At 40.0% G+C, this 19060-nt stretch overlaps 1 protein-coding gene across 1 annotated transcript; it reads left to right on the forward strand.

Moving 5' to 3' along the window:
- Positions 1-224: 224 nt before the first annotated feature.
- Positions 225-18506, forward strand: LOC135463981 (MRN complex-interacting protein-like). The gene is made up of 5 exons (XM_064741452.1): positions 225-356; positions 5050-5185; positions 6457-6603; positions 9539-9702; positions 17654-18506. The coding sequence occupies exons 2-5, from the start codon at positions 5066-5068 to the stop codon at positions 18504-18506; spliced, it is 1284 nt and encodes a 427-aa protein (XP_064597522.1). The 5' UTR covers positions 225-356; positions 5050-5065.
- The last annotated feature ends 554 nt before the right edge of the window (positions 18507-19060 follow it).

The raw sequence follows: 19060 nt of genomic DNA on the forward strand, positions 1-19060 counted from the left end.
GACGCCCTGCCATGCTTTGTTTGTAAGATGTGATCTGATTGAGTCCAACAATTTGCGGTCAATCCATACTGAAATGTAAAGTAGTGGGACATAGTCTCGTACCTTGCCCAATTATTCGTAAACGAACAAGTTACATGTTCCGTTCTGCTCATGGATGTCCGTTCTCCTCGTGGACGTTCTTGCTCATGGATGTAGGCTGCCCAGTGCTACTCCTCTTTTCTCGTATTTTTAGAATGCAGAGTATGAGTCATTTTGGCGGGAATAGGAAAAGTTGGTTTTGTGGCGGTTACATTGTTGCAGGCTAAAATTTGTGATCAGAAATTAATGTCATGACGAAAGCGAAGCTTTTAACAAAAGTAAGTAGAGCTTTCAGTGTAAGTTAAAGTAATGACTAACTGTCTTACGTACATGAAAGTCAGTTAACAACAACAACACATACACAGCAGTTTGTAGTCTGTATACATTGCTGTGTGTAAATAAACGACGTAGCCCAGTTTATAAGTGTCGAATATCCAGGTTCCTCGCAGTGAGCAGGAGGTGATATAGTAGAAGTGAATGATAAATAGATAGCTAAATGGGTGAAATGGTGATTTTTGCCGCTTCATAAAGCTTTTGGCCAGGTACTATGTGCAGGGCAATTGAAACTGTTATATTTGAAGGTACATAGTCCGAGATTGTTCTAATGTTAGGATTTCCAAAATTTTGTTCTGCCAAGGATGGCCCCAATCCAACGTCAGAGCACACTCCATTTAAAAACCTGATGCAGTTACCTGCCCTTGTCAAACATGCCGAGACTGTCAGTATAACCATTCGCTTTGAGCATATCACCAAGGAATCTCAGACCCATGTGACCTAGGACACATATTTGATAGATAATTTTTTTTTCAAACATTATTACACACCGCCATGGTAACTGCATCAGGTTTGTAAATGGAGCTCGCTCTGAGGTTGGCTTGAGGACTACCTGCAAATATGACAGTTTCTAGTATCCTGCACAGCCTAAAACTTTAAGAACCTGCAAAAACTCAGCATTTGACCCATTTAGCTCTCTGCTTAGCACGTTTCTATGTTATCACCTCTTGCTCATTGCTGTAACATTGTAGGAGGACAAATTCTTTTGTACCATGCTGTCTAGATTACTACATGTCTCTAGATTAAATATGTTGACAGATGTTTGAATGAAGGACAAGGCCCCAGGAACACGAATCAGTCATAATTAGGGGTTGAAGCCTCGTGACGAAAAGCCCTTTTTTATGATTTTTATTATTCCTCGCGATTTTGTATCTGAGTTGTAGAAAAATTGGTAAGAGCTAGAAAGCTGAAATTTTAACACATGATGGGCCAAGGCTTAAACCTGTGCGCTGTAACTTTTGGTGACGATTGGTCACGTGACATGGCAGCCATATTGGATTTTGTCCAAAAACCCGACCCTGCTTTAAAAATCTTCTTCTGGAGAACGGCTGGACCAATTTGCTTCCAATTTTTACTGAATGTTGTCCATTGGCGTACCATTCTACAATCATGCATTTTTAGGATACATAGATAACACCAGCATTAAAAGCGTTTGTTTTTGTTTCGTACAGTAGACAAATGTATGGCATATCTTGGTGTATGAAGTTTGTGAAGTTTGCTTCCAGAAGTCACGTGACATGGCGGCCATTTTGAAAACACGTGAGATCGCTGTGAACGTCTTAACGTGATAAAGCGCAAATAATTGACTCAAAAATATCAAAAAAGTATCGAACAATTTTGATACAATATAGCCCATGGATAGCGATAAAATTTGAGAACATAATTGAAATTCATTTCCAAATTACTTCCGGTGGCCATCTTAAAAAATGCCACATAAGAGAATGCATTAAACTTAATCTGATTTAAATGAGCAAGGTGTGTAGTCATATGTTATTTCCCATGCTGTACACGAATATGTGCTTAGTATTTTCCTAGATGAAATAGTTTTCTGTATAATGAGGAAAAAACAACCCTAGAAATGCCCCATTTAAGTCACATGAGCCATGGTAAAGATATATGCTGCAGTATTTCTAATGTTCTAGGCCGGGAAACACATGTATCATTCTGATAGAAAGCTGAAATTTCGCCATATGAAAGGCGTTGGCATATGTATGTCAGCTTTAACTTGAGGGTATTGCTCATGTTAGAAAAGCTCAATACTAGTTGTGGATGAAAATTGGGAATTTTAAATGTGCTTAAATATGCAAATTAGGCTACAGAGATAATTCTGTGCAATAGACAAATGTATGGTCTATGGTATATGTGAAGGTCATTTCCGGAAGTCACGTGACATGACGGCCATTTTGAAAACGTAAAAATGCTTCAAACATCTGAAGATGAAAAAGCGCTCAATGAATTACTCAGAAATTTTGATACAACGAAGCCCATAGACAGTGCATTAAAGTTCGAGAACAAATTTGAAATCCATTTGCAAAATACTTATGGCTGTTTTCTTGAAAATGTGGGCATGTATTAAATTTTATGCGATTTTCATAATCAAGGAGTATAATCATATCTAATTCAGCATGCTGGATTTTTCTTATGGTTTGCTGAAAGCCTTTGGAATGTTTAAATAGCTGTAAGAGGAAAAGCTTTCCTTAGACGTTGAAATTTGTTAGGATGTAAATTTTGGCCGTTTTTGATTATGTGACATGTAAGCCATCTTGGATTTTGATCAAACCCTTTAAAAATTTTCTTCTCAAGAACCAACAACAGATTCTTTTGACATTTGACATACGTTTAGAGTGATCCCAGTTACCCAGTTAAAGCAAGTTTGAAAAAATCTTGGACATTCATTTATTTAGTTATTTATTTGTTTGATGGGTGTTTTATGCTGTACTCAAGAATATATCACTTGTACGATGGCGGCCAGCATTATGGTGGGTGGAAACCTGGCAGAGCCCTGGGGGAAACCCACGACCATCTGCAGGTTGCTGGCAGACCTTCCCACATACTGGACATTCATCAAAAGCTTTGCAGACTGGCCACTGGTTGAATTTGTGAACTAGTTTTGAAATGTCAGGTTTTTTTCTGGAATTAGAACTAGAATATAGTCATGTAATTTAATGAGCTATAACTCGAGAACTATTGGAGCTGGAAGTGTGAAACTTTTGCCAAATTATAGCCCAAGACATGCTCTTTCATTGGCATGGCAACAGATTTGAGCTATGATCAATAGTTTCCTCGCTAAATCCATGTAAACGAATCCATCCAAAAGTACCCAATTCAAATGATACAGGTTGAATGAAACCCATTGATTTTTCCTGGAGACATATATCGTGTGTATGGTTTCTTGATTGTCTTGTGATTGGTTAACTTTGTCTACCCACTTACCCGCCGTGTGGTATGATGCAGATGTGTCTCAGGCAGTTGAACGGTGAAGATTGTTGCTGTCGGGGAAATTGACATGTGGCAGATTGCACCTGGCTTGTTTTACTCACGCTAGTCAGTCATGTCAGACTTCGATCCCAGCTTACCAAATTTGTCACGTGATTAAAATTTTCTGAATTTAAATATTCTAAGTATGCTGTGTGGCATAGTTTGATGTTCTGATCACGAATCTGGTCTTTTTTCTTTTCGATGATGCAAAGTTTTGTTGTGAATTGTCATAAAAGTCCGAAAAAGTGCAATTTCCCCCACATTTGGAGGTCGCATGACACAGAACCACTATAGCTGAAAAGCTGAAAATGGCTGAGTGCAAAGGGCAATATGTGTACTGTATGTGTGCAGAAAATCGTTGAAGTGTCTTAATAACTGGTGAGTTGCAGTGATTATCCAAAGGGTGATCTACTGTATCAGCACTTTTACGTTTTTAATGCATTTATATCCAGGATGAATATACAGATATTGTAAGCATGCTACCTCATGTAATCTGATGTCCTGATCATGAATCTGGTCTTATTTCTTTCCTGGGGGCCTCCGTGGCTCAGTTGGTTAGCGCGCTAGCGCAGCATAATGACCCAGGAGTCTCTCACCAATGCGGTCGCTGTGAGTTCAACTCCAGCTCATGCTGGCTTCCTCTCCGGCCATACATGGGAAGGTTTGTCAGCAACCTGCGGTTGGCCGTGGGTTTCTCCCGGGCTCTGCCCGGTTTCCATCCACCATAATGCTGGCCGCCGTTGTATAAGTGAAATATTCTTGAGTACAGCGTAAAACTTGAATCAAATAAATTTCTTTCCTGTGAACGTATAGTTTTGCTGCAGATTACAATAAATGCAATTTCCACCATATTTCGTGGTCGATTTACTCCGTTCGGCACATCCACATACATATGATATACAATGTACTTACAACACACGAATGACTACGAAGAATGTAGGCTTTCTAATTAAGTTGGTTATGTATCTACATGTATACATGGGCACCCATTAAGGTCACCGGAAATGACACCGTATAGAACCCCGTCATCGCTAACGGCTCTGATCATGCACTGTCATCACATTTAAGGTTGCAAGTGCAAGAAGCTTCTGTTATTTCTAGCAGCCATATTTAGACTTATGTCAGACCTACATGTAGTCTTAACTTCAAAACAGCTCACTGGGCTAAAATTGTGATGAAACTTCAGAATCTTAAGTGATTCTTAAAATTGTGATGCAACTTAAGTTTCTTAGACCTACATGATAAAAAAAATGAAAATTAGCATTTAAGTGGAAATGTAAGTCCAGAAATAATACCACAATTTAAGACTAAAGCTGAAATACATGTAAGTCTATGACAGCTTTGCTATTCTGATGCCAGGCTTATGAACATGCATAGGCAAATGGGGGACAGTAATTTAGGGTGATTAATAATAAAACATTCTTGTAGCATCTAAATGCTTGTTTGTCTTTAATTAGGACACATTGGTTGTGGGTTCAAAGCCAGCCTTGGGCAGGAAATTGGTGGATTCGCCAGCACACAGTGTTCATCAGGCTGTGTTGACCATAAGGGGTCATTAGTGCATGTGTGGACATTTGTGCAGTCTAATGTTGGGTGAGGACATATTCCATTTCTTTTTGTGAATATTCGTTTAATTTTTTGCTCATGTGTTTATTTCAGGCTTGATTTACCCATAATGCCACAGGAGTTTCAAGTTTTACGCTGTTATTCTTGTGACACTTTTCAAGTACATCAGGTGAAAAAGGCCAAGAAATGGAACTGCAAAGTTTGTGGTGAGAAGCAGTCTTTGATAAAGGTGAGTGGAGACTACGTGACCATATGTGACATTACTTATATCCTTGTATGTCTGTTAACATTTCCTTTTCTGGAGTTGGTTAGCACGCTAGCGCAGCGTAATGACCCAGGAGTCTCTCACTAATGCGGTCGACGTGAGTTCAAGTCCAGCTCATGCTGGCTTCCTCTCCGGCTGTATTTGGGAAGGTGTGCCAGGAACCTGCGGATGGTCGTGGGTTTCCCCTGGGCTCTGCCCGGTTTCCACCCACCATAACGCTGGCTGCCTTCGTATATAAGTGAAATATTCTTGAGTACGGCGTGAATCACCAATCAGATAAATAAATAAATCTTTTCTGGAAGCAGTCTGTCTGTAGACATGATTTTGTGCACACAACTCACCAATTTCCATAAAAAAATTGCATATTTTTCATGCTGTCGGCATCAATATTTTTACAAAATATCAACAAAAAAGAAATAAACCTAGCATAACCACCATTTTTAGCTCACCTGTCTAAAATACAGGTGTAGCTCATGTTGTACCCTGAGCATCATTGTCCAATAAAAGGGAAAGCAGTGTTAAGCAAAATGTTAGGGGTGGTATCTTTAAAAGGGTCGCAGGGTTAGCTCAAGACTTGCTCGCATGTAGAGTACAATAGCACAAGGGGGATATTCCATCGATATGTGCATATTAAGTAATGTAAATTACTAAATTCCTGACGTAATGTATAACAAAATGTTAGGGTAGGTATCTTAAAAGATATTGTATGTATTGACTTGAAGTTTTACATACATATAAAGCACAATGGCATAGAGGAATGCTCTTTCACTGATGCGTTGTGAGTGTATTAAATACTTACATGGAGGTTTAGAGATCTGGCACTTCTCGCTTGTTAGTATCCAGTTATGTGCAGTGGATAATTTTTCACATACGTAGAACATCTTTAGTACTGTTACTATGGGACAATTTACTATGGAGAATCGACTCAGTGTTCCAAAAGCAATTTGTAGTCATCCTCAGGGAATACATCGAGCCACTCCAGTCAAGTTGCATGCACTGCTCAGTTTGTACAGCAGTGGGGATAGACACCTTAAGTCGTGAGTTCAAGTCTCACTTGAGCCAGTTAAGTATTGTCGCTGATTATGTCTCCTTAACTTGAATGAATGAATGAATGTTTATGGCTTAACGCCACATCGGCAATATCTTTACCATATCGTGGCGATCTCCTTAACTTGTGTTGTAGTCACTAACGATGATTGAAATTTTTCCTCGTACAATTTGTTTGGTTTAATTAGGTGTTTGGTCAAGGCACCGGGGCTGAATGTCGGCGGCACACGCAGAAGCTGAACATGGTACAGGGAGAGGCTCGGGAGTGGGGGACTGTCCAGCAGGAGGAGGGTCACAAGGCTGGGGCTCAGACTTGTGAGGAATCTGTCAAACAGGTTTTGATTTAATGTTATATTTGTGTAGTAAATTTGTCCACTGGTACCATGCCATACCACCACATGCAGCTTGCATTTTCCACCTCAAAATATCAACAACAAAAAATAAACCTAGCATAACCACCATTTTTTTGCTCACCTGTCTAAAATACAGGTGTAGCTTATGTTGCACTCTGAGCATCATTGTCCAATAAAAGGGAAAGCAGTGTTAAACAAAATGTTAGGGGTGGTATCTTTAAAAGGGTCGCAGGGTTAGCTCAAGACTTGCTCGCATGTAGAGCCCAATAGCACAAGGGGGATATTCCATCGATGTGTGCATATTGACGTAATGTATAACAAAATGTTAGGGTAGGTATCTTAAAAGATGTTGTATGTATTGACTTGAAGTTTTACATACATATAAAGCACAATGGCAGAGAGGAATGCTCTTGATGCCTTGTGAGCGTATTAAGTACCGGAAATGAACAAATTTACAATTTCAGTTTGTTATGCATTGAGCTGAAGTTTTGCATTCATGTGTCTCATACAGACAATCTCTTGGGTAGCGTTACTACCATTTCTAAGTTTTTAGCTGTGGTTGCTGGAAGTAAAGTCATAGCATTTGTTACCCTGGCAGGGTTATATCAAGAATCAGAAAGTTATGTCCGCATTCTGAAAAAACAATAACCAAGCACAGAGAGGCCCAGGCTCCAAAATCCACCCAGACCCTTGGCGGATGAAAGACTTCATCTTAATAATATTAAGCTTTGCAGTGCATTTAATTTTTGGATGAATTTGAGTGGTTTGTCTTAGTTTTGGTGGCACAACCCCAAAGACAGGAACAAAACCACAATCTGTTATGACCACCTGCCATCAGTAGTTTTCGCCAATCTGTACACATTATTTCTTAGGTGAGGAGATTTTCAGCCTTCTTGTTATTCTGAAGTTACCTCCCCTTGGCTGGTGAGGAATGGCGAACTCAGTGATTGATGATTACTAAAGATAAAGCCCTCTAGTTCAAGTTTAAGTAATTTCCTTTGATTGTTTGAAAAGAGGTGCTTAGTTTTTTTTTTTTTAAAAATCATTCCTTTGATTTTTTAAAGCATCTGTTATACGGACACAGAAAGGCCCTAGATCTAACATAGCTTTGCTATGGTAGCCTCTGATATTTTTAATTCTGTCCAACACAGACAAAACTTAACTAGGTGCAAAATGGACCTGGTATGGTAAGGCAGAGAATTGGCCCCAGAGAGGTACAATAAGACACTGCAGATTTTTCAGAATCTCAGCACAGTTCTGTAAATTTCAAAATCAAAAGTACAAAACTTGGTCAAATCCCCTGTAAAAGTTATGTGGCCATAGAATGGATGGTTACTTCGTAATCACTCGCCAAAAATACACTCTTGAGCAAAAACGCCATTTTTCGTACAAGCGAGAGACTTTGATTTACAGTATGAAGATCAATGTTAACCAGAAAAATATCTTTACTGAAAGTTTCACGTGTGTATTTCTACGTGTTGTCAAAGTTTCGTTTTGGTTAATGTTTGTCTTCATATGAAAAAAATAAACTTTTTTTTTTTTTTAAACAGTTTTGATATGTTTGGCATGTTTAAAGTCCGTATTTCTGCCACACCCTGCTTTGTCCATGGGATAACTCCGGGAATTGGTTTGAAGCTAGATGATGAGAACTGATCCGCTTGTGTATTTTGTCTGCTATTTTGTTAGTTCGTCGCTGTTTCGATATTGTAGTAGACATTAACCGGATTGGTATCTCCAGACTATGTGCTGCGCCTGAATTTGACTAACTTTGCTTTGAGGCTTGATTACATTGTGGGGCCTCCTTGGTGATTGGGTTAAATCACTGACTCAGAGCAGGGCTTGGCCAAAACGGTAGTGTGTTCAAACCCAGCTCAAGTCCATGTAACTGGCGATGGTGGGCTATTTATTCATGCATCCCAGTTTCTTCCATCCAAAAATCTGAACATGGTGCCATGATATATAAAAATTCTTGAGCAAATTATTTTGTTAAACACGGCCGTAAGTGGGAAGGTCTGGCAGCAACCTGCGGATGGTCGTGGGTTTCCCCCGGGCTCTGCCCGGTTTCCTCCCACCGTAATGCTGGCCGCCGTCGTATAAGTGAAATGTTCTTGAGTACGGCGTAAAACACCAATCAAACAAACAAACAAACAATTTGTTAAACATCAGTCAGTTCAAGTAACTACATTGCACATTGGATTTGTGACCTTTAAGGCTCAAAATGTTTGATGTTTCGAGCTGTGCATAGTGATGACCTCAACAAAAATTGAGATCATCCAATATTATTTAAAGATTTCAAATGTATATGTATTTGATTTGATTAATATCATTGTAAAACTCAAAGAAAGTAGATGAAATACAACAAGCAATCTTTTATCTGTCTGATAGTGTATGAATGTTTGCATGGTAGAAAGTAATCATTTTGATGAACTGGGCTTAATTTGAGGTCATCATTTTCATTTTAAGGTCTTAAAAAATGAGTGAATGACCAAATATTTTAAACACCTTTTAAGTTACGTTATATTATTTTAGTCCGACAACCCTTGGAGCCTGAAAAATATGTCAGATGGATGGTTTGATTGACTCCCAGTTGGAACAGATGGTATAAATAAAACAAATTACACAGAAATTTGAAAAGATAGCCCATAAATTACACAGGAGCATCCAGTCTGCCATTTGAGAACCTTGTGTTAAAGGGATACAGCTTTGACTCTGATTGGCTGACAGTTGAGATAGGATTTCCTAGGTTAAATCTTTCAGCCTTGGTCACATTTGAATAAATGTACCATACCTTAAATTAAGCTCAGGCAAGGCATAGCCTGGACTTGCCTGGATCTCTCACATCAGCCAATCAGAATCGATTCTGTATGCCTTTACAGTGTACTTTGAAACAACCTCATGAATAAACATGTATTTCCAGGATGACTATGACTTTATGGACCCAGAAATACAGGAGAGCTCCCGTAGTCGCTGGTCCCTGTATCTTGATGCTGAGGTAGAGGAGGACGAGCTGGACACAAAGACAGGAGACGATATGTACACCACAGACTGGAGGGAATACAGATCATCCAAGAAATCATTCAGGTTAGGTCTCAGTCGCAGAATTATTGTACTTTTCCCTAATGTTTTGCTCAAATAAGTGCATTTTTAATGGCAAATTAAAAAAAACATATAATGTTACTTTTTGTATTTTCCCACTAAAATACCATCCTACCTGGAAACAAATCTCAGAATGCTTTTTAAACATGTATGTGGTCTGTAGAAATCCCAGGATCAGGCAAAATGATTACCTTGTGAGTAATTTATGCTCTCCCTCAGAAAGATTCACCTTTTGTTCAGGTAAAAAGACATACGTGGACAGATCTGCATGCAAGTATTAACCCGCCGATGGTCATGGCTCTCAATATCATTGAAAACTGTTGACTGCTTCTCTTTGCATGATTCCGTCTCTATTTTCATACTTTATATAAACAGTGCAACAAAAGTAAGTTCCCCCCAAAACGTTGTTGTGATAAAATAAAGAATTGTCGTTGAAAAACCTGGTTGACTCCTTTTATGAAATTTTCAAAATCGACCGATTTTCAGTTTGCGCATGCCCATCAGCGCACAACTGCACCTGCACGTTAATCCTCGATATACAACGTCCGCCGGATTACTGGGATAGTGTGTGCAGAATTTCATTGCGATCTGGTACATACCACAGAAGAGATCAAACAACATTTTTGGGGGAACTTACTTTTGTTGTACTGTATACTTTCTTAGTACTTTGGTGGTTTGTGTTTTACGTCGTGTTTGGGAATTGGCCTTACGATTATGAACCTCGTACTTTCTTATTGATTCACGGCTGGTATACGAATGTCTGTTTCGACGCATGGATCTTCCATCGTAATGATGCACAATGTCGTATAAGTGAAATATTCCAACGTAGGCATAAATTGCCAATCAAATAAATAACAGATACATGTGATATACAGAAGGTATGGGAAAAAAAAAACAAGCTCATATCGTGCATTTATTTGAAACAACAGGAATGAGAAGTATGAGTCAAAGATGCAAAGGAAAAGGCAAAGAACAACTGATTACAGGGAGACACATCGTAGTTATGAGAAGACAGACTTCGAAGTGAGTTCTGCCATAAGGAAAGGTGATGCAGAAGACAATATTCCAAGGAGCTACCCACTTGGTGCTCAGCTTCATGAAAGATTTGGTGTCAGAAGTGGGAGGAATTTATTTCCAGGTGGTAGCGGAGTACACGCCCTTAGGGAAGCTTGTACAAACTCAGCCCAGACTGAGGATATGTCTGGCTATCATCATGACAAGCCAGTTAAAAATGTCTTACAAAGGCCTGAAATTGGCTCAGATAGGAAGAAAAACTTGCCCAAACCAGTGGCTTCCATGGCTAACAATCAGCAGTCGAAATGGGGAAAGTTTCTGGCGCCAGAAGCAGGAGACAGTGATAGTTCAGAAGAACAAAACGGTAACTATGTTGAAAAAGCAAAGACGGTAATCCTTAATATCAACAGCTACAAGCATACAGAAGTTGAAACATTGCAAGAGCACAGTCCAGATTTACACTCAGCCAACCAGGAAAACATCCCTCTGTTTGAAGCAAGCAGTGAAAATGGAACTTTCGCGAATAATATTAATTTTTCAGAACAGAGGGACCACAGGAAGGGATGTTTCCCATCAGTTGGTCACATACGGTCACGTGAACCACCTGGAATTGATTCTGTTTCCGGTAAGAGAACGTGCAGCGATGTTGTGATTCCAGATAGTTCTTGCAGCACACTTCCTGTAGCAAGAAATCCAACCATTAACTCGGCTTCTATATTTTCTTTGGGTGAGACTTCAGATGATGATGATTTCACTTTTAATATTTGAAAACAGTCTGTTATCGGCCCTCAGATTGTTGGTTTTCCGAGCGTCCCTCTAAAAGCTTGTATTTGTTGTCAGGGGTTCCTCCGTGGTTGAGTGTAGCACAAGAACTCAAGAGCCTCTCACCAATGCGGTAGCTGTGAGTTAAAGCTCATCCTGGTTTCCTAGCCGGTCGCATGCCGGTCATAACAGCAACCTGCAGATGGTCATGGGCTGCTTCTGTCCGGTTTCCTCCCACCATAATGCTGGCCTCGGTAGTTGGAAATATTGTTGAATACAGCATACAACGCTAATTAAATAAATAATTACTTTAATTAAAAAAAATTAAAAATAAATTACTTTCACGGCCCCCGCTCCGTCAGACGGTTAAAGAGTTGGCTCGGTGTGGCCGTCAGGGCCTCCATCAATGTGATTGCGTGTTGAAATCCACCTCTCGCGGCTTTGAATCAGGAGGTTTGCCTTTATCCGCCCGAAGGATGTCGTTTACTCCGGACACTGGTTACCACTGATTAACCGGACTGCCGTCATACAAGTGAAAATTCTTGAATCTAGGCGTCACGGACATTAACCTGGGGATCGTCGTGGGTTTCCCCCTGGCTCTGCCAGGTTTCCTCCCACCATAATGTTGGCCGACGTCGTGTAAGTGAAATGTTCTTGTGTACGGCGTAATAAAATAAATAAATACATAGATTTATAAATCAAAACAGATATTAGTTAATTTAGTACACAAACAATTTCAAAGCTGATCACCGCGATGTGGCTGCAATACTTCTGAAATGGTGTGCAGTGTGAAACCATGATCATTACTTCAAAGCTGATCACCGCGATGTGGCTGCAATACTTCTGAAATGGTGTGCAGTGTGAAACCATGATCATTACTTCAAAGCTGATCACCGCGATGTGGCTGCAGTACTTCTGAAATGGTGTGCAGTGTGAAACCATGATCATTACTTCAAAGCTGATCACCGCGATATGGTGCAACACTTCTGAAGTGGTGTTAAACCATGTTGCTGTAAGTTACCCTCGATCTCACGGTCTTGGTTCAGAATTCTTTCCACTTTCTTTACACATGCTAAAGTTTTCCAGTATAACCGGTAAGTAACACTATTATAATTTTTTTAAAAAGTGGCTTCAACATTATGACGATTAGTGTCGCTCTAATGCAGGAATATAGTTCTACCTTTCTTTTGCGACGTAGTTATTCAATCGGTCACAGTAATCAAATATGTGTTTGAGCATGACGTATTAAACGACAGTCAAATCAAACGTTTAGGACGGTCTTTGTGTTATTTATTTCAAGCATGGAACAGTATTGCGATGGGCAAGGTTCATTTACGATCTCTTTATTCAAGTCGTTTGCATGTCAGTGGAATTCTGAAAAACCGATATTTCTTCATGATACTGTACGTGAATAGATACCGTTACAGTCTACAGTTTCACGAGCGCAACTCGCGGCATTCGCGCATATACATGGTACACTTCCAGCCATCATAGCTATATTGTCCTACTTTCCGATAGGCTGGACCGATGATCCACCAAACACTCCGATATCAGCACACTGGTACAAATATGGCGACCCCGTTCCTGTGTTCTTCGTGTGCTTTACCTGATGGGAAAAAGAAAAGCTGTTTTCTTGAACTCAGACCATTCGTTAGTGGGATGCATTACAACAGACTACCAATGCCGTCGCAGTGAGTTCATGCTGGCTTCCTCTCCGGTCGAAAGTGGAAAGGTCTGCTAACAACCTGCGGATCGTCTTGGGGTCCCCCGGGGCTCTGCCAGGTGTCCACCCACCATAATGCTGGCCGCCGTCGTATAAGTGAAATATTCTTGAGTACGGCCGGACTAATGAAATAAATAAACAAATAAATATGAAAGACTACACCATTGAGAGCAAAACTAGAGTAGCGACAACAGTGGTTTGTAGTTAACGAACCATATATGGGTGAAATATTCTTCAGTACGGCGTAAAACACCCATCAAATAAATACATAAATAAGCGATCACATGGAAGTAATGCAAGTAATTGGGCCTCTGGAACTTTTTAGTTTTTTGACCTTAGTTAAAACATAACACCTGTATATTAAAATTTGATCGTCCGGCCCAAGTAAACAGGATGTCACAAATTTGATCGTCCGGCCTATGTAAACAATTAGGATGTCACAAACTTGACTGACAAACGGACAGGCAGACAGTGCCTGTGCTGCTTGTGGCAGCTGACTGCGGCACAGGGAAATGCCTCCGGCCAGGAGTAGTTCTCGCATCGAAACCTTCATGTACATGTGTGCTCCAGCGTTCTTATAATTAATGTTTTCGTATGCCGATTACCGAGTGTACAGTTGTGCATTACACTCAATTCGTAAGGAGAAAGAAGATAAGCTTACAGGTCATCCATTGAGGTTTCGTCAGTATGCCACGTAACAGCGAAGTCACAACCGGAACACAAAGTGTCATGAGCCCGGCCGTACGTGGGAAGGTCTGTCAGCAACCTCCGGATGGTCGTGGGTTTCCCCCAGGCTGTGTCCGGCATCCACCCACATAATGCTGGCCGCCGTCGTGCAAGTGAAATATTCTTGAGTACGGCGTAAAACACCAATCAAATAAATGAATAAAACGAGTCAGTCATGACCGTCGCTTCAGGCGAAAAGCGAGCTTATCCTACTGATAATAATACTTTCGCCAGAACATTCCCGTATTCGGGTTGGCAAACTGTTGTCATTTGTGATGAAAGTAAATGGCACAAAGACTTACCTGAAGTATATAATTCTGAGAGGCATCTCTGAAATGATGAAACACATGCACATACATGTTACGTAGAATCAAACGATTTTTGGTAAATTTCACCTTTTTTTTTTTTCGTTTTCCAGTATTTTCGGCCTATTGATTAACATGCAAACACTTTTTCTTATTTATTATTGTTACGATTTACGCTTCTTGCTTACGCCATGCACAAATCAGACCTAACTGGGGCACAATCATCTACAGAAACAGTACACAGTGACCGTGATTCTGATTGGATAACTCACAGCGTGGCCGGTATTGTCACGTCCACGGAGTAGATGAATATGGCGGGGTCCCCGGGATCCGTGAATCTCTTCAGTTCAGTCAGCGAGCCATCCTCCTTACCAATACTAATGGTGTAATACCCCTGAATACACGGATGAATACGCAAGTGAATCTCAAGTTGCATGTGCAAGATCGACGACAGTGTAGATGACTGGGCGAAACGTAGTGCTTTTTGCATATGTACATGTAACTTTCAGTCATTATTACAAAGCCCGTTGACTGTTTCTTCTTCCATGTAACTAACAGTAAACCTTCATGGAAACATATTTATTTTTTTATTTATTTATGTATTTGATTGGCGCATTTTTACGCCGCACTCAAGGATATTTCACTTAAATACGACGGCGGCCAGCATTACGGTGAGAGCAAACCAGGCAACCCACGACCATCTGGTGATTGCTGAGAGACCACGCCCCCGTACGACAGGAGAGGAAGCTAGCATGAGATGGACTTGAACTCACAGCGCCCAATTTGGTGTCATTGCGCTACGCTAGTAACAGAGGCCCCTCATGCGGAAGATAGTAAGTTGAGGTAATATGATTAGTTTAAATACAACAATGTGGCCATCTATTTTCCAAAAAAATAATAATAGTTGTATTAGTGGAAGAATAGATGCCCCATTATCCTATTATCAACAACATTGGCTTCCTGCCCGGCCGTACGTGGGAAGGTCTGCCAGCAGGCTGCGGATGGTCTTGGGTTTCCCACGGGCTCTGCACGGTTTCCGCTCACCATAATGCTGGCCGCCGTTTTATAAGTGAAATATTCTTGAGTACGGCGTAAAACATCAATCAAATAATTAAATGTAATGAAAAAAGAAATCGAAGCACGCGTGAAACCGGTTGTCTTTTTCTATAATCTTTCTTTAAAATTTCCTCAGAAGTATATTTTATTCATCAGCTGGTTGATTTTTGTTGAAAATCCCTAGCTATAACAGTAGGCCGTATTTAATAATGAACAGTTTACGACGGTGAATCGCCGGAAGTTTGACCTCCTAATGCATCTAAGATGATTTTGCAAACTGACCAACAAGGACTTGAGCTTCTATGTTGGACGTAATTAAGGCTACCTGAATCCATTACGTCATTAAAATTATTTTCAAAACTTTGAAGCTTTTCACGCGAAGATGCCCATTTCCTTGGCGTCGTCATATTTTCTGCAAAGTAATCGGTATATATATATATATATATATATATATATATATATATATATATATATATATATATATATATATATATATATATATATATACATGTCCATCTGACACATACCAACAACGCAAAAGTAGTCCACTACCCATGCTTTAATACTATCTAAATTTGCCTAACGTTTCTAAAGTTTGTCCAGGCAACAACCCATGCATGGTCATAAGTTTCTTCCAATATGAAATATTTATTTATTTAAATATATATTGATTAGTGTTTTACACGGTACTTGAAGTCACAGCGATTGTATTGTTAAGAGGCTCCTGTGTCATTAAGGCGCGCTGACAATCAAATAATGATTTAAATTTTATAAAGTTCGTCCAAGGGTATCTCGCAAGAAACGCAAGAGTTGACTTTCGAGTGACAACGAATATTTGCGACACAATGATATAATAATTATGTTATATAAGTTATATAATTATGACAATAAGAAAAGTTTTACCGGATTATCTTTGTTGAAATGCGCCATGTTTTTCTCAAAGACGACCCGAGTAATGCCACCAGCCCTGGAAAATGCAGAAGTGTGAATATATTTGCCCAAACTACATGTATATGGTTGAGTCCATGTTATTGCATGCTTTATACTGGCCTAAATAATTATCAAAGACACTCAACTATTGAGTAAGATATCAGTAGTATATCAGTGAATGTTTGAATAATTAAATAATTTATTTATTTCATTGCTTGTTAAACGGCGTGTTTAAGAAATTTTAACTATGATGACTAAGGTCAGATTTAGGGTATAGTGGGAACAGTTCGAACTCGTGACCTCATTGGTCATTGGCGTTTGTATAGACTTAGCGAGCCAGCGCTTTAACCAACATCTCAGCAACGTTGGTGACATTGTCATAAGAAAATCTACTCTGTACCAGAGTTGGAGACGAAAGTATTTTTTTCGTGCACGATACCTCAATTGCCAATGTGGTAACAACTGCAATGAGAGCAACGTTTTAAACGAATGAGCCAGCGATAGCCGCTAGGCAAAAGTGCATTAGGTATATATTTTGGCCACTTTGACAACTTAGCCAATGAGTATTTCTGGACGAGTATTTGATGCTGAATGTGCAGATGAACACTGTGTTACCTGATTCTCACCTGTACAATATAATGATAGATATCAATATACTTTGTAAAATGTATGTTGCAGTTTCGGTTTCAGTGACTAAATATAAACTTATATTTCGGCAATGATTTTTTTTGTCTTCATCTGTGAACGTCTTTCGTGTATCATATTTGAATTTGCAACGTCTTTCGCAAAGGGTAGACACTCGGTTGATTTATTTCAATGGCGTTTAACATTACGTTACAGTCTGGTGGCGGCTACACATGATATTGATAATTACTGGTCATCGAGTGAAAATGATGGAATTCTGTGATAAAATAAAGAATTGTCGTTGAAAAACCTGGTTGACTCCTTTTATGAAATTTTCAAAATCGACCAATTTTCAGTTTGCGCATGCCCATCAGCGCACAACTGCACCTGCTCATTAATCCTTGATATACCACGTCCACCGGATTAGTGGGATAGTGTGTGCAGAATTTCATTGCGATCTGGTACATACCACAGAAGAGATCAAACAACATTTTGGGGGGAACTTACTTTTGTTGTACTGTATACTTAGTACTTTGGTGGTTTGTGTTATACGTCGTGTTTGGGAATTGGCCTTAATTCGATTATTAACCTCGTACATTCTTATTGATTCACGGCTGGTATACGAATGTCTGTTTCGACGCATGGATCTTCCATCGTAATGATGCACAATGTTCTATAAGTGAAATATTCCAACGTAGGCATAAATTGCCAATCACATAAATAACAGATACATGTAATATACAGACGGTATGGAAAAAAAAACAAGCTCATATCGTGCATTTATTTGAAACAACAGGAATGAGAAGTGTGAGTCAAAAATGCAAAGGAAAAGGCAAAGAACAACTGATTACAAGGAGACACATCGTAGTTATGAGAAGACAGACTTCGAAGGGAGTTCTACCATAAGGAAAGGTGATGCAGAAGACAATATTCCAAGGAGCTACCCACTTCGTGCTCAGCTTCATGAAAGATTTGGTGTCAGAAGTGGGAGGAATTTATTTCCAGGTGGTAGCGGAGTACACACCCTTAGGGAAGCTTGTACAAACTCAGCCCAGACTGAGGATATGTCTGGCTATCATCATGACAAGCCAGTTAAAAATGTCTTACAAAGGCCTGAAATTGGCTCAGATAGGAAGAAAAACTTGCCCAAACCAGTGGCTTCCATGGCTAACAATCAGCAGTCGAAATGGGGAAAGTTTCTGGCGCCAGAAGCAGGAGACAGTGATAGTTCAGAAGAACAAAACGGTAACTATGTTGAAAAAGCAAAGACGGTAATCCTTAATATCAACAGCTACAAGCATACAGAAGTTGAAACATTGCAAGAGCACAGTCCAGATTTACACTCAGACAACCAGGAAAACATCCCTCTGTTTGAAGCAAGCAGTGAAAATGGAACTTTCGCGAATAATATTAATTTTTCAGAACAGAGGGACCACAGGAAGGGATGTTTCCCATCAGTTGGTCACATACGGTCACGTGAACCACCTGGAATTGATTCTGTTTCCGGTAAGAGAACGTGCAGCGATGTTGTGATTCCAGATAGTTCTTGCAGCACACTTCCTGTAGCAAGAAATCCAACCGGTAACTCGGCTTCTATATTTTCTTTGGGTGAGACTTCAGATGATGATGATTTCACTTTTAATATTTGAAAACAGTCTGTTATCGGCCCTCAGATTGTTGGTTTTCCGAGCGTCCCTCTAAAAGCTTGTATTTGTTGTCAGGGGTTCCTCCGTGGTTGAGTGTAGCACAAGAACTCAAGAGCCTCTCACCAATGCGGTAGCTGTGAGTTAAAGCTCATCCTGGTTTCCTAGCCGGTCGCATGCCGGTCATAACAGCAACCTGCAGATGGTCATGGGCTGCTTCTGTCCGGTTTCCTCCCACCATAATGCTGGCCTCGGTAGTTGGAAATATTGTTGAATACAGCATACAACGCTAATTAAATAAATAATTACTTTAATTAAAAAAAATTAAAAATAAATTACTTTCACGGCCCCCGCTCCGTCAGACGGTTAAAGAGTTGGCTCGGTGTGGCCGTCAGGGCCTCCATCAATGTGATTGCGTGTTGAAATCCACCTCTCGCGGCTTTGAATCAGGAGGTTTGCCTTTATCCGCCCGAAGGATGTCGTTTACTCCGGACACTGGTTACCACTGATTAACCGGACTGCCGTCATACAAGTGAAAATTCTTGAATCTAGGCGTCACG

Source organism: Liolophura sinensis, chromosome 3, assembly GCF_032854445.1.
Source record: "Liolophura sinensis isolate JHLJ2023 chromosome 3, CUHK_Ljap_v2, whole genome shotgun sequence".
NCBI classification, from domain to species: Eukaryota; Metazoa; Mollusca; class Polyplacophora; order Chitonida; family Chitonidae; genus Liolophura; species Liolophura sinensis.

Bases quoted from the DNA above. Each gene is read 5' to 3' on its own strand.
- LOC135463981 (XM_064741452.1), top strand. From the start codon at position 5,066: ATGCCACAGGAGTTTCAAGTTTTACGCTGTTATTCTTGTGACACTTTT. The intron at 6,604-9,538 runs GTTTTGATTTAA...ATGTATTTCCAG, and splicing joins GTGAGGAATCTGTCAAACAG to GATGACTATGACTTTATGGA. The intron at 9,703-17,653 runs GTTAGGTCTCAG...TTGAAACAACAG, and splicing joins TCATCCAAGAAATCATTCAG to GAATGAGAAGTGTGAGTCAA.